Source organism: Tursiops truncatus, chromosome 1 (assembly GCF_011762595.2).
Source record: "Tursiops truncatus isolate mTurTru1 chromosome 1, mTurTru1.mat.Y, whole genome shotgun sequence".
NCBI lineage: Eukaryota > Metazoa > Chordata > Mammalia > Artiodactyla > Delphinidae > Tursiops > Tursiops truncatus.
The window spans coordinates 77,588,122-77,600,553 of NC_047034.1; the positions used below are offsets into that span (position 1 = coordinate 77,588,122).

At 41.7% G+C, this 12,432-nt stretch overlaps 1 protein-coding gene across 5 annotated transcripts in view; it reads right to left on the reverse strand.

The window, feature by feature from the left end:
* Positions 1–12,432, reverse strand: part of CHD1L (chromodomain helicase DNA binding protein 1 like) — a 50,981-nt gene that overhangs the window by 13,735 nt on the left and 24,814 nt on the right. For all 5 annotated transcript variants that reach the window (XR_002173110.3, XR_002173109.3, XR_012333490.1 and 2 more), the window contains exons 11-15: positions 11,124–11,197; positions 10,742–10,852; positions 7,596–7,710; positions 6,585–6,738; positions 2,979–3,144 (exon numbers count right to left, since the gene is read on the reverse strand). Coding sequence is in view for 2 of the 5 variants with exons in the window: in XM_019919620.2 (XP_019775179.1) it covers positions 2,979–3,144; positions 6,585–6,738; positions 7,596–7,710; positions 10,742–10,852; positions 11,124–11,197 (620 nt within the window). In the remaining 3 variants the exon portion in view is untranslated. The remainder of the gene's footprint in view (positions 1–2,978; positions 3,145–6,584; positions 6,739–7,595; positions 7,711–10,741; positions 10,853–11,123; positions 11,198–12,432) is intronic.

Consider the following 12,432-nt stretch of genomic DNA (forward strand, 5'->3'; position numbering starts at 1 on the left):
TCATTCTCAAGAGATCAACTGCTTCACACTTGTACCCAAATCCAACCAGCTGTAATTCTAATTGGCATTTGCTAATTAAATCAGCAGGGGGGCTTTCAAGGAGGTGCTCTAGCAACAAGTGGAAAAAAAAATAAAGAGTCGAGAAGTGTAAAATATCAACAAATGTATCTTCATGCAATTCTCAACTTACGAACGTGATTTTAAAATAACAGCCCGGCATTCAAGATAAAGCCACCCTGTTTTCTATTTAATTTTGATAGGGGATGCTATAATTACTAGTCTTTCATACTTATTTGTATTCTTTTAACCATGCTATCTGTCTTCAGTCTGCAGCCCAGAGAAGTTTAGAGACCACAGGCTTAGACACTTATCTATAGCCTGCCAATGGAATCACCTACCACAGAGTGAACTCTATACTCACTGATCAAAGACAAAATTCAAAATTTTAATACAACTGGGAAATCTTTTCTGGCAGCTGGACTGCCTGAAAAAAAAAAAATTCTCAGTCCAACTGCCAAAAAAATTGTAATTATCTTTCTGGAAAACAGTGAAATTTTATTTTGTTCTATTAAACGTTAGGAAAATAGGCTGAAATTAATCTAGATGAGTGCAGAAATGGGTGCAAGCTTCAGTACTTAATGTAATCAAAATGCAACTTAAAAACAGGACCACATACATCTATTTCTTCTCCCACCTAAAATAACTACATGGCAGTAAAGGGATTTTAAAAAGATATATGAGACGACAGTGGATGAAAAGGTCAATAACTCTTTAGAAAATAGAAGTGGCTGGAGGGATGATAACAGAGTGAAAAGAACAATGGAAGCAAAACACAGGTGCCTAGTCAGGAGATGATTATAAGAACACAGACCCTTTCAATCCCCCAAAAGCTTAGAACTTACCATGGACGAGGAACTGAGGGGTGGGGGAACTGAGAGAAAATCTGCACACCAAATACAGGAGTGCCCTGAACCCCTTTACTCACGTTGTCTCCTCAATCTGAGCAAACAGGTTATTCCAACCCTTACCCACCTCATCCAAGAAGGATATTAAAGGATTCGTCTCTGGAGAAACAGAGTTGCCCAGAGAAAAGACTTCGAATACAGACATCTGGGAAGGTCCCCTTCAGTGTGAAAGACAGCTCACCTACCAGTGATGCTGGAATAAGCCCCGGGAGCCCAGATACCTGCTCAGGCCGGAGCTGCCCATCAGCTTTGGCATTTCACCAGCACACGTGAACAGCCAGCCAGAGCACACCAGGTATTTCAGGAAAACTACCAACAAGGACAAGACAAATTTTTAAAAAAGAAGGAGAAACAATTGGAGAAAAGAGAGACAACACAGCGAGTAGAAGAATACTTTGTTAAAAGATACAATAAATATTCTCCCTGGAATACTTTTTAAAAGCTATAATAAATGTCTTCAGAGAGGATGTTATATCCCTGGAATGAGAACAAGATACATTTAAAACAACAAGCAGAGAATAAGAAAGAGTTCTTGAAGAATAAAAATGGGATGCTAATATTAAAAAATTTAAAAGCTAAACTACGAGGAAAGTCAAAGAGCACTGTCTTGTAGAATCATGCCAGCTGCTGACGTTCCAATCTCCCCAAACATCCTATAAAAACCATACAGAACAACAATGATACCAAAACCACCCTGAACCCACACCTACTACAAAACTAGGAGGCAGAGAGTACTACAAACTTCAATTTGCAGGTAGGTAGAGAAATGAACATCTCAAACCAGCTGAGTTGGCTCCCAAGCCCACGCTGGAGTAGAGTCAGGCAGACACCGCACAGAAAAGAGGCAGCGGGGTTCTAGCAACGTCAGACACAGATCAAATTTATCCCACACGAGAAGGACACACCCCAAATGGGAAAATAATGAAGAAAGGTCTGAGACCTGGCAGATCAGAGCAGCGGTTACTAAGGAATTGAAAGGAAGGAACTAGAAAGTAGTTGCAGCTTACAATTTGGGAAGGCACTGCTTCTGGGGGAAAGAGACAACTTAGAAGGGGAAGACGTGCTTTGACAGTTTGGTGGCAAAGGGAAAGAAGGAAGCAAGTGATGGAAATTCAGGGTCGTACAGAAACAAAAGAGAATCATAAAACCGGAAGTCATGCCAGCCCACTCTCCACCCAATAAAAGGAAGCAGCGTCGGGTAAAGAAACTGCCCTTCTCTGTATGAATGGAACAAGGTACTCTTGAATTAAGAAGCCTAGTAAGACTATCAGACCTCTCACCCCAGTCTGCACTGAATCTCTGTTGCCACTGGTATGGGAAAATAAAGTCATTTCAAAATAACCCTAAGACAACAAGGAACATCCTTACAAAGCTACTATGTGAAAAAAAAATTTCAAATAAGAAATTAAAATACTATAGAAATAGAAATGGACAAAAGACAAATGTTGACCCAAATCAGAAAGAAAAAGACAAGATCATCTCATGATCATATATATTGCTTCACTAAAAAAATTAAAGTTAACGGTACCTCACTTCACAGAGCGGTGAAATGAAAACATACGTATAAGGCACGTAAGTTCACACTTAATGCTTAACTGGTATTAACTATAATTTAAAAAATAACTCATTCTACTATTCAGAAAAGGGATCACTACGTGCAGCATCATACTAAGGACAGAAGGATTTACTAATAAACAAAGGAGAAGATGCTTGCAATCAAGGGAGGAAAAAACACAAATTAAAATCCTTGAGATTGATACTACCATAAGCATTAGCATCATCAATTTGGTTCAAAGTTCAGATACAAGGGAACAGCCAGACAATTTCCAATCAGCCTAGGAAGAGTTCTTGAACCATGTTAAGTCTTAAACAGTGTGCCCAGGATGAGACTAGGGCTGGACAGGAAAAGGACGTCCTAGGAGCAGTATCCAGGACTTTCCCTGGGGACCCATCTCACTCATGTTCTAGCCTGGGGTGGCCGCACCACTGGCTCTGCTCTCACCCCCCACTTACTTCCTTCCTCTTGTTCTCTGCTTCTTTCTTCTGCTGTCGGCAGGGCACCAGAGATCCACTGGCCATCTTTTGTTTCTCCCAGGATAGACTCCAGGTCTATTTCATCCATGGTGCTCCCCTCAGAGGACAGCAGTTTATCCAAACCGAATTTGAGTATCTCACTCAACTTGAATGAAGAAAACAAAAAGTCCAGTTGGCCCTCATGAAGACAAACATTGGACATCAGTGATTTGCAAAGTCGCTTAACGACACCAGGCACACTCCTCCTCTGATGCTCAGCCTTCTTTCTCTCCCCATGACAATGGGGCTGTTTTGTAGTTGGATGATGGGTAAGCAGAGAGTGATAAATGATAGTCAGAGATGCTGACTTTAACAATTCTCAATAAACAAAAAATCTGAGCCTCCAATTTTTCTTTTTTTGAATAACAGCCATTTCCTGCATTATCTTAGCACTTCTCATGGAGTCTTTTTCACAGGCAAGCCCAGCAGCCACATGAGAAGTCACAGACCCCATTAGCTACTCTCCCATCCCTTCCACTGCCAAACTTCTTGGAACGAGAGGGCTACATGGGGTACTTCCTAAGTGACTTCTTTCCTTTGGCAATTTTGTTCCTGCCGCAGTGCTCTATGGAAACCGCCTTCACAAAGACCAGTAACAACTCCCAACCACTAGACCTGAAAGCCCTTTCTCAATTCTAATGCTGCTGGACATTCCTCTAGCATTGCACTACCCTGCTTCTCTTTCCTTCTCTCTAATGTACCCTCAGCCTATCCCTAGGGCTGCAGGAACCACCTAAAACGTTCAGATCATCTTTCCTGGCTTTAGCTTCCTACTTCCAACTCTGTACTTCCCTAAGTGATCACTCTGAGACCCCGAACCAAGCCGCATTCACATCTTGGCTCATTTGCATCTTGCCTCTTTAGACTGGGTCAGTTATCTCCAGAGGGTGTATTTTGTGAGTAACTTGGAAATCTTAATGTATTCTGTATCAGCTTGAAAAAAATTTAGACAGCTCACCTAAGCATCAAACAAACCTGGATACACTGATCTTTAACCTGGACATATATAACAAGGCGACTGGCACCAAAAACAGAAGAAAGCCAATTATTTATGAAAACGACTGGTCTGTCCTGGGATACTCCCTTCAGTCTACCTTACATTTATGCCTTCACTTGTGAGGTGTCTCAGTCACCAAGGGACTACCTGTGTTTTTAGAGAAGCAATATATTACAGTAATTAACGGCATGTGCTTGGAAGTTAGAGAGTACTTGGATTGGCGTCCTAATAAATGAGTGTCCTAGGGCAAATTATTCAAAATAGGAATAAAGAGAGTGCCTACCGCATTCTCGTTATTCATATTCACGGAAACAATCGGAGAGAAGCACTTCATATGATACTTAGCACACAGTAAGCGTTCAAGTTCACTACATCTGCATCTGCCTCTCTCTGTTTCTATTACGTTCCTCCTGCAGGATAACAAACCTTCCTTCCTTGAGGACTTCAGGATCCTATACTTCTTAAATTTACTAAACAACAGTTACATCTTTTACTATTGGATTCTTTTTATTTTACAAACAAACTCTGCTTTCTTCTGAGACAAGGGCATTGGGTTGTTACCTTTGCTTTTGGCAACCAAAGAGATAACTTGCAGAGTCTTGGCAGGGAAGAGAGAAATCAGACATTAGAGCCAGAACGTAACCTTCTGACAACCACCTTCCAAGCTGGGCAAGATTCCGACAGAGCCCCTCTCAAATAGCCAGGGGTCTATGTTCCCACTAGTATTTGGCCCACAGCACAGAGGCATGTCTACTCAATCACATGGACATGCCCAGCAGCCCGCATCACAAGGACACCCCGACTGAATCCCAAGCCCCTCCTGCACTGGGAGAGAGTTCCAACTTCTCACTGACAACCCCTCCTCCTCCCACACCCAGAATGTGGGCACTCCAAGGCTCCGCCATCTATTCCCACCACCAGACCCAATGCTGAACTTGTCACTCTCAAGGTTCTATGGGAGAACTCGTGCATGAAGAACTATATTTAAGAGTCTCTGCAGTCTGTCCCTACCTCTCTCTCAAGCTTTCATCTTACATTTGTAATTGCCTTTTGGATAATGTGAAAAAAATACGTACAGCCGGCCCTGCCACCAGCATGGATAAGCGTGCACACATCAATTGGGAACCAAAGGAAGAACAGAGAAAGAAAAAAAACACACTTTGCACCTTGAGATAAACAAAAATCAAACAAGTAAATGCATAAAACCCAGGGATACTTTCTAGTTCTAGACCTAAAATAAAAGAAACCTTGAGCCTTTCCTGTAAGTTACCAACTCACTAACAAAACCAATGTGAGCCCTGTCTTTTGCAAAGCTGATGTAAAGATATGCACTGGTCTTTGTGGATATGATAGCCATGTGAGAAAATGTTTTCTTTAACCAGACTAACTGTAAACTGGGTAATTCTGCTTATAATAGTGTTTAACTTTTTTTTTCCTCTAAATACTTGTTGTCTTGGTATTTTCTGTTTGATAAACTAGTTCCTTTAAAGCCTACTCTCTTACAAACTTTTGCAAATGAAATTTTTGTCTCTGAGTTTTCCTCTAATAATAGTTTTGTTTATATTTTATTTTTTACTGCAAACTCTGTTGATTAAAGCGTAGATTACCTTCCCTTCCTAAAACTCTGCCTACCTTCTATCTTCCTAATTTCTATCCTCATCATCCAGGCTTAAGACCTTACAGACATCTTTGAATTTTCCATCTCCCTAGCTTCCCACCTCTAAGCAGCCGACTCCTGTCATTTCTTCTTTTGTAACGTTGCTCACTCCAGACCCTCCCACTGCTACGGCCCGTCAAAGGTCTATTACTCACTTCACACCTGGATCTTTCCAGTATCCTTGGAGTTGGTCTCTCCGCTTCCAGCCCCTCATCCCTGGGTCAAAATGGGAGAACCTGGGATATATCGTAATATGGGTTCCAGTTTTAACCCAAGGGCTGCTACAGAATATCGCTAAGCCCTCTTCCAGAAGACAGCTTTTTCTAAAGTCTTCCAAGCCAGCACTTGCTTCCTATCCTGCATCCCCTTCTTTAAGCAATTAACTCTAGTTCTTTCGTCTATTTTTGCTATGGCATAATTTTGAATTCCTGATCTTGTCCACCTTCCTCTGAATATGAAGAAGGTGATGTAGAGTGCTAATCAAAGGGTCTGGGGTTAAGATGGAGGTATGAGATTAATCATTATTTATTATGCTGAGCTGTTTATCTAATTCTCAAGGCCCCGAGGTAACTTGTGGTATCCTCACTTTTAGAAAAACAAAGGTTAAGAGATCTGCTCAAAGCCACTCAGCCAATAAGTGGCAAGGCTTGGATTTGAATCCAAGCAGAGGGATCCAAAGCCCATCCTCGTTCTGTATTTTTCCGCCTTTATATATCAGATTCATTTTAGCTCCCACAGCAGCTTGCACGCAGTAGATACGATGGCCGGTAGGAATTTGGCCAGAGAACAAATGTGTGGTTGGGGAGAGTGGGTGGTTAATTCATTTACTTTCTCATCCACAGGAGCACTGACTAAAACCAGGACACATTCTAAAGTGAAGAATATGTTTTACCTGGAGGTCAGCATGCGCAGCAGGTTTCTGGGCTCCCAGAGTAAAATGGCCCCCTTCTATGATGGTGTTGGTGAGCTGCAGCTTGGAGGCTGCTTTCCTACAGACTATTTCTTCCACAGTGTCTCGGCCAATCAGCCGAATGACTTTAACGGACCTGTACAGAAGTCAAAGGAAAGCAATGCGCTAACATAGAAGGGTCTGCAAAGAAGGGCACAAGCATGCAAGGTCAATACACCTAAAAGAAAACAAACCCAAAATGCCATGTTCAGGGTACAACTAAAGGGAAGTGGTTGTATGTGAACCTGAGCATTTGTTAGACAGATCCGGCCTCTAATTCTCACTGAACCTTTCCAAAAAAGTCAAGGGAGGGATGAGATGGCCATAACTGGGGTTCCTAATCTGTGGTGGAGGAAAACTTTTGGGAGATCTAAATCATCCTCAGGCCAAAGGGTAAGACTTATCTTTTTAGCTTAGCTCCATAAAGCCGTAATTTCATTTTTTAACTGAATTAGACCTTAACTCAGGAAGGATGAGATAAATAACTTCTAAAGCTTCCTTCTAGTCCTTTCACAATTTGACTTTGCTTTTTTTTTTTTTTTTTTTTTTTTGCAGTACGCGGGCCTCTCACTGTTGTGGCCTCTCCCGTTGCGGAGCACAGGCTCCGGACGTGCAGACTCAGCGGCCATGGCTCATGGGCCCAGCTGCTCCGCAGCATGTGGGATCTTCCCGAACCGGGGCACGAACCCGTGTCCCCTGCATCGGCAGGCGGACTCTCAACCACTGCGCCACCAGGGAAGCCCGACTTTGCTCTTTTTAACAAAGCAAGTGTGGAATAATAACATGCCCATCCCAGTTCTACTCGTGAGTGAGCAACAGAGCTGGGCTAAAACCTAGCGGTCTCTCGCCCTCCAGTCTAGGACTGTCACCGGCCCACACTCTTCACCTTCCTCCCCAACCCAGAACTGCTCAGGAGCCAAGGAAGTGGAACCGTGCTATGCTTAAATCTCTCACTTGTTCTGGCCAATTCGGTGAGCCCTGGCAGCTGCTTGCAAGTCATTCTGCGGATTGAAATCACTGTCAACAAAAATAACGGTATCTGCTGCCGTTAAGTTCATGCCAACTCCACCTGAAAACAATGCAAAAAAGAATGTTATCAGCAGCACATGGGCTAGGGACCAGACAATAAAGACGCAAGGCTACAGTGGCCAGATTGATAAATTGAGAGCAGCCAAAACAATTGGCATCATCCTTCAAACTGACACCCCCATCCCCAACTCCAGACAGAGCCTTGTAGTGGTTAAAAGTCCTACCTGGGCTCCTATCACCTGACTTGGGAAAGTTTAACGACTGAAAGTAACAGAATGAGGGCAGCAGGGGTAAGGAGCAAAAGTGGGTACTTAAGTTCATGCCCTGAAGCCATCTTAAATCTCTTCTGTTTAAAAATCTTCATTGCAATTTGTTTAGAATCGTCTATAGAAAAGGTCACATGCTCTTTCAGAGCCAGTTTTAAGTATGAGTGAAGTCTGCTGTGGGCAACATTAAGAGAAGAGCTCTTAACATCCATTGCAAGGTACAACTAGGCAGTAAGACCCCTGATACAAGTTAATGAGAAGAGGGGATGCCATTTATTACACTCCCAAGAGGAGCGGGGAAGCTACCTCCCTCTGACTGGAGAAAACTTCAGTTAGGTCTCTTCTGTATGTGTTTCCACATTAATCAAAGAAAAGGTAACAAAACCAACCAAAGGACAAGAACACTCCCTGGGACAACTTTCCGGTCTTTCTTCAGCGCTGTAAGAAAAGGGCTGGGGAGGCTCCTTGGACTACAGGAATTAATTAAGAGAACCATGAAGGCAAATTACAGCCTTCTCTTTGATTAATGTGGAAACAAGTACAAAACTGACTCCCTCTTTGCAGGGTCGTTACAGCTCGTTGCTGAAACAAGCAAGCCTGAAACAGCTTGTTCCAAGAGCCAAAATTAAGGACTAACTTTTGAGACAGGCTACTGTCTCTATGCTGGATCTCAAGACAAGCCAGGCAGGAATATTCTAATTAAACCCTTCATATAAAATTAAAGTTGGAATAAAGAGATAATAAAGACTGATTACTGCGAGATGCTAAATTATACTTAGTAATAATGATGGCTACCCGGGTGCTGTGCTTTACTCCTTGCCAGGCACTGTTTTAATAAGCACTTTACATATATTAACTCCTTTAATCCTCGCAACAATCCTATGAGCAGTTACTGTTATTATGCTCATTTTATAGATGTTGAAATGGAAGCACAGAGAGGTTAAGGGATTTACTGGAAGTTGCACAGCTGGAAAGAGAAAGTACCAGATTCAGCGCCACATGGTCTGGCTCCAGAGCCTATGATTTTTACCCACTATTCCATAATACCTCCCAGGCACTTCTTTCATTAAAGTGTGCTCCCTAAAAATTTTCTTCTTCTTCTTGCGTTAATGTTGCCTAAGTTCAACTCTTCTTCATGAAGGGGTGATATTTTATAAATAAGTTGTAGCCAGACTTCTTTGGGACATATTCATGAGCTATCACTGCCACCTGGTGGCGATATGACTCAATCAGAAATATTTGAAAGTTGGAGGGAAACTGCTGAATAAATGATAATGATGCAAATCTACAGCTAAAAAGCAAGAGCAAACAGGACAGTGTTTGGAAAAGACTCATGTCCAGAACTGCTTTGGCTTCTAAAAGATCACTGTGTTTCAACTAATTCTGAGAACTCCAAGGAGATTAGCTGAAAAGCAGAGATCTCTTTCTTCCTAATTTTAGACGTTTCAAACAATGCTGCTCTCTGAATATGAAGATGATGAAATCAGTAAAGCATAAATAGGGCTGTTTTCCCAACAGTGATGATGTTTGCCCTGATCCTTTCGGTCTCTCCTAAGTCTACCCCTGAGACAACTAATGACAGGAACAAATGGCTGAGATCCAGGGTGCAGTCGATGATCTTGGAAGTGAGTGGGGTCAAATGAATCTGACCAGATCTTCACAATACAGAGGTGAGACGTACACAGGCAGAACAATCTCCTTGTGGTCAAGGAGTATATCTAACACTTTTTTTTTATACCCTATAGTACTAGGCACTTAATAAATGCTTACTAAGTAAGCCTGAACTCTCTTCTCATAAAGATATTGATCTCCCTTTATTTATAGAGGACACATATCCCTTCAGAGCTCCTGCATCTATTCCATCAAGATTTAGGTCTACAAAAAATAAAATAATGAAACTTAAGATTCTATGAGTTTAAAACTAACTTAAGGTCTGGCTTGTTCCATGACATGAGAATAATTTCATCTCTAAGAGCTGATGTCGTATTATTTAAAGAAATGAAAACATTCTGTAACTGGTAAAATACTATAAATGTCATGTATAATATTTTTAACAAGTTTATACAGGCAATGTTATAAATAATTCTAACAAGCTGGCAATTTCATTATCACATTTTTTTTTTTTTTTTTTTTTTTTTTTTTTTTTTGCGGGACGCGGACCTCTCACTGTTGTGGCCTCTCCCGTTACGGAGCCCAGGCTCCGGACGCGCAGGCTCAGCGGCCATGGCTCACGGGCCCAGCCACTCCGCGGCATGTGGGATCTTCCCAGACCGGGGCACCAACCCATGTCCCCTGCATCGGCAGGCGGACTCTCAACCACTGCGCCACCAGGAAAGCCCTCAAATTTTTTAATACTAGATTTTTATTAAGCTTTTACAACACTATTCAAGAGCTACTTGTAGGAAGGACAACTAGTAGACAGGTTGCTATCTCATTTCATGGCTGGGAAGGTAAGCTGTCTCTATCAAATGTGACTAAAATTTTGCAGAAAATCATAGAAATCTTTCAGGATGATCCCAGGTCAATAGTCAAAGCAGATTAGAATTACTTTCCAATGACCCCAGGTTTTAGCCTTACTTCCTTGATGAGATGAAAGCTTAGATCAGTTGGATAGAAAAGAACACCATGCTAGAAGTCCAGCACCTAGATAAACTGATGTCATCTGCCTCAGTTTCCCCTTTTTTACACTCCTCAGTAATAACCTCACCTTTCAGAGAATTAAGGAAAAACATACTAATGGTTAGGATGTAAAGGTACCATGTCACCCCTTATTTGTCTGCTTTGGTCAGTGTCTATGCGGCCTACCTGCCCTGGTACTCAGGAGAAAAATAAAGATGGGCTGCTGTCCAAAGTTCTTGATGGCCAGGTGTCTCTCTTCTCCTCTCACGGAGCCATCCACACGCTCATAGCTGTAGCCTTCACACAGAGGGGGAAAACAGAGAAACATTAACCATTTCCAAGTATTCTCTGTGGAATTAAACACTGTCAGCTCAAAACCAAATGCTAATTTGTCCCTTCTCATATACAGGCATGCCCCTACTGTAAGCAATCTTCCTTTGGTTCTGAATAATGTTCTTACACTGCTTTCCTCTGTAACAGCCCCACACCCCAGGTAACTCTTCAGGGGCCTATCTGGACTGTTAAAAGTCTAAAAGTCTTGAGCAATGTAGTGGTCAAGGGATGTCACCTCTATAATCCATGTAGTCTTGGAGAATATCCAACATCTGGGTCATCTGGGAGAAAAGTAAAACTCGATGGCCCCTGGCAAGAAAAAGAAAAGGAAAACTGCCAACTGTGATAGTATTTAAGGTGGGTTTCGCTCAGGTGACACTTACCAAAGAATGCAAGTTTATAAAGAAATGAAATACTGAAGCAGAAATATAAATGTCATAATCATTTACAGAGACTTCTTCAGTAATGCAAAATACTTTATGTAAGGATATAACTGCACATGTAGCTGTATCCTTAGAGCAGTTGTCAAACTAGAGTGGGGATATTCCCAGGAGCATGTGTCAATGCACCAGAGGGTGTAGGAAGACTGGATAACCAAGACACCTCTTTCTAGGATGTCAAATACTAAATGGAAAGAAATATACACTTTTAACAGCAAAATAAAAAAGATTTGTGAAGAGAAAAATGCAAAATTCAAATGTACAAAAAACAAAACAAAAATTGATAACCCTAAAGAGCTTGTGGTTGGCAATCTATAGCTCTTCTCTACTTAGGGATGAAAGTTACTATCCTTTCAATGTAGAGCGTTATTGGTTAAAAATTCTGAGAAACATCACTTTAGAGAAGCAAGGGGCAGGTGGCATCTCATATCCCATGTGATACATGAGAAAATTTATGTAGGGAGAGGAGAGAGGAAAGGAGGAGGTAAAATGGATTAAGTCAAGAACAAATTCAAGGGAATTCCCTGGCGGTCCAGTGGTTAGGACTCTGTGCTTTCACTGCTGGTTGAGGAGCTAAGATCCCACAAGCTGCGCAGCACGACCAAAACAAACAAACAAAAAACAAAGTCAAGCTTAGAGCCCCATGCTATCAGCCATTATTTGACCATCACAGAGAGTGAAGTAAGTCAAAACGAGAAAAACAAGTATCGTATATTAACAAATATATGTGGAATCTAGAAAAATGGTATAGAGGATCTTATTGGCAAAGCAGAAATAGAGACACAGACATAGAAAACAAACATATGGACACCAAGGGGGGAAAGGGAGGGGTGGGATGAATTGGAAGATTGGGATTGACATACATACACTATGGATACTATGTATAAAGTAGATAACTAATGAAAAAGAAAAAAAGTTTGTGTAAACAAAGAAGGACAGCACTGTCAAAACAACATGCTCATCAGGAAAACTAATTTAATCTGATTTTGCAATGGGTGTAGATGAACAATTATGAACGACCCCTTTAAGACTCTAGCCCCAGATTGGTAGAAATCGCACAGAACTTAAAATTGAGGACCTCAGTTCTAATCCCATCTCTGTCAT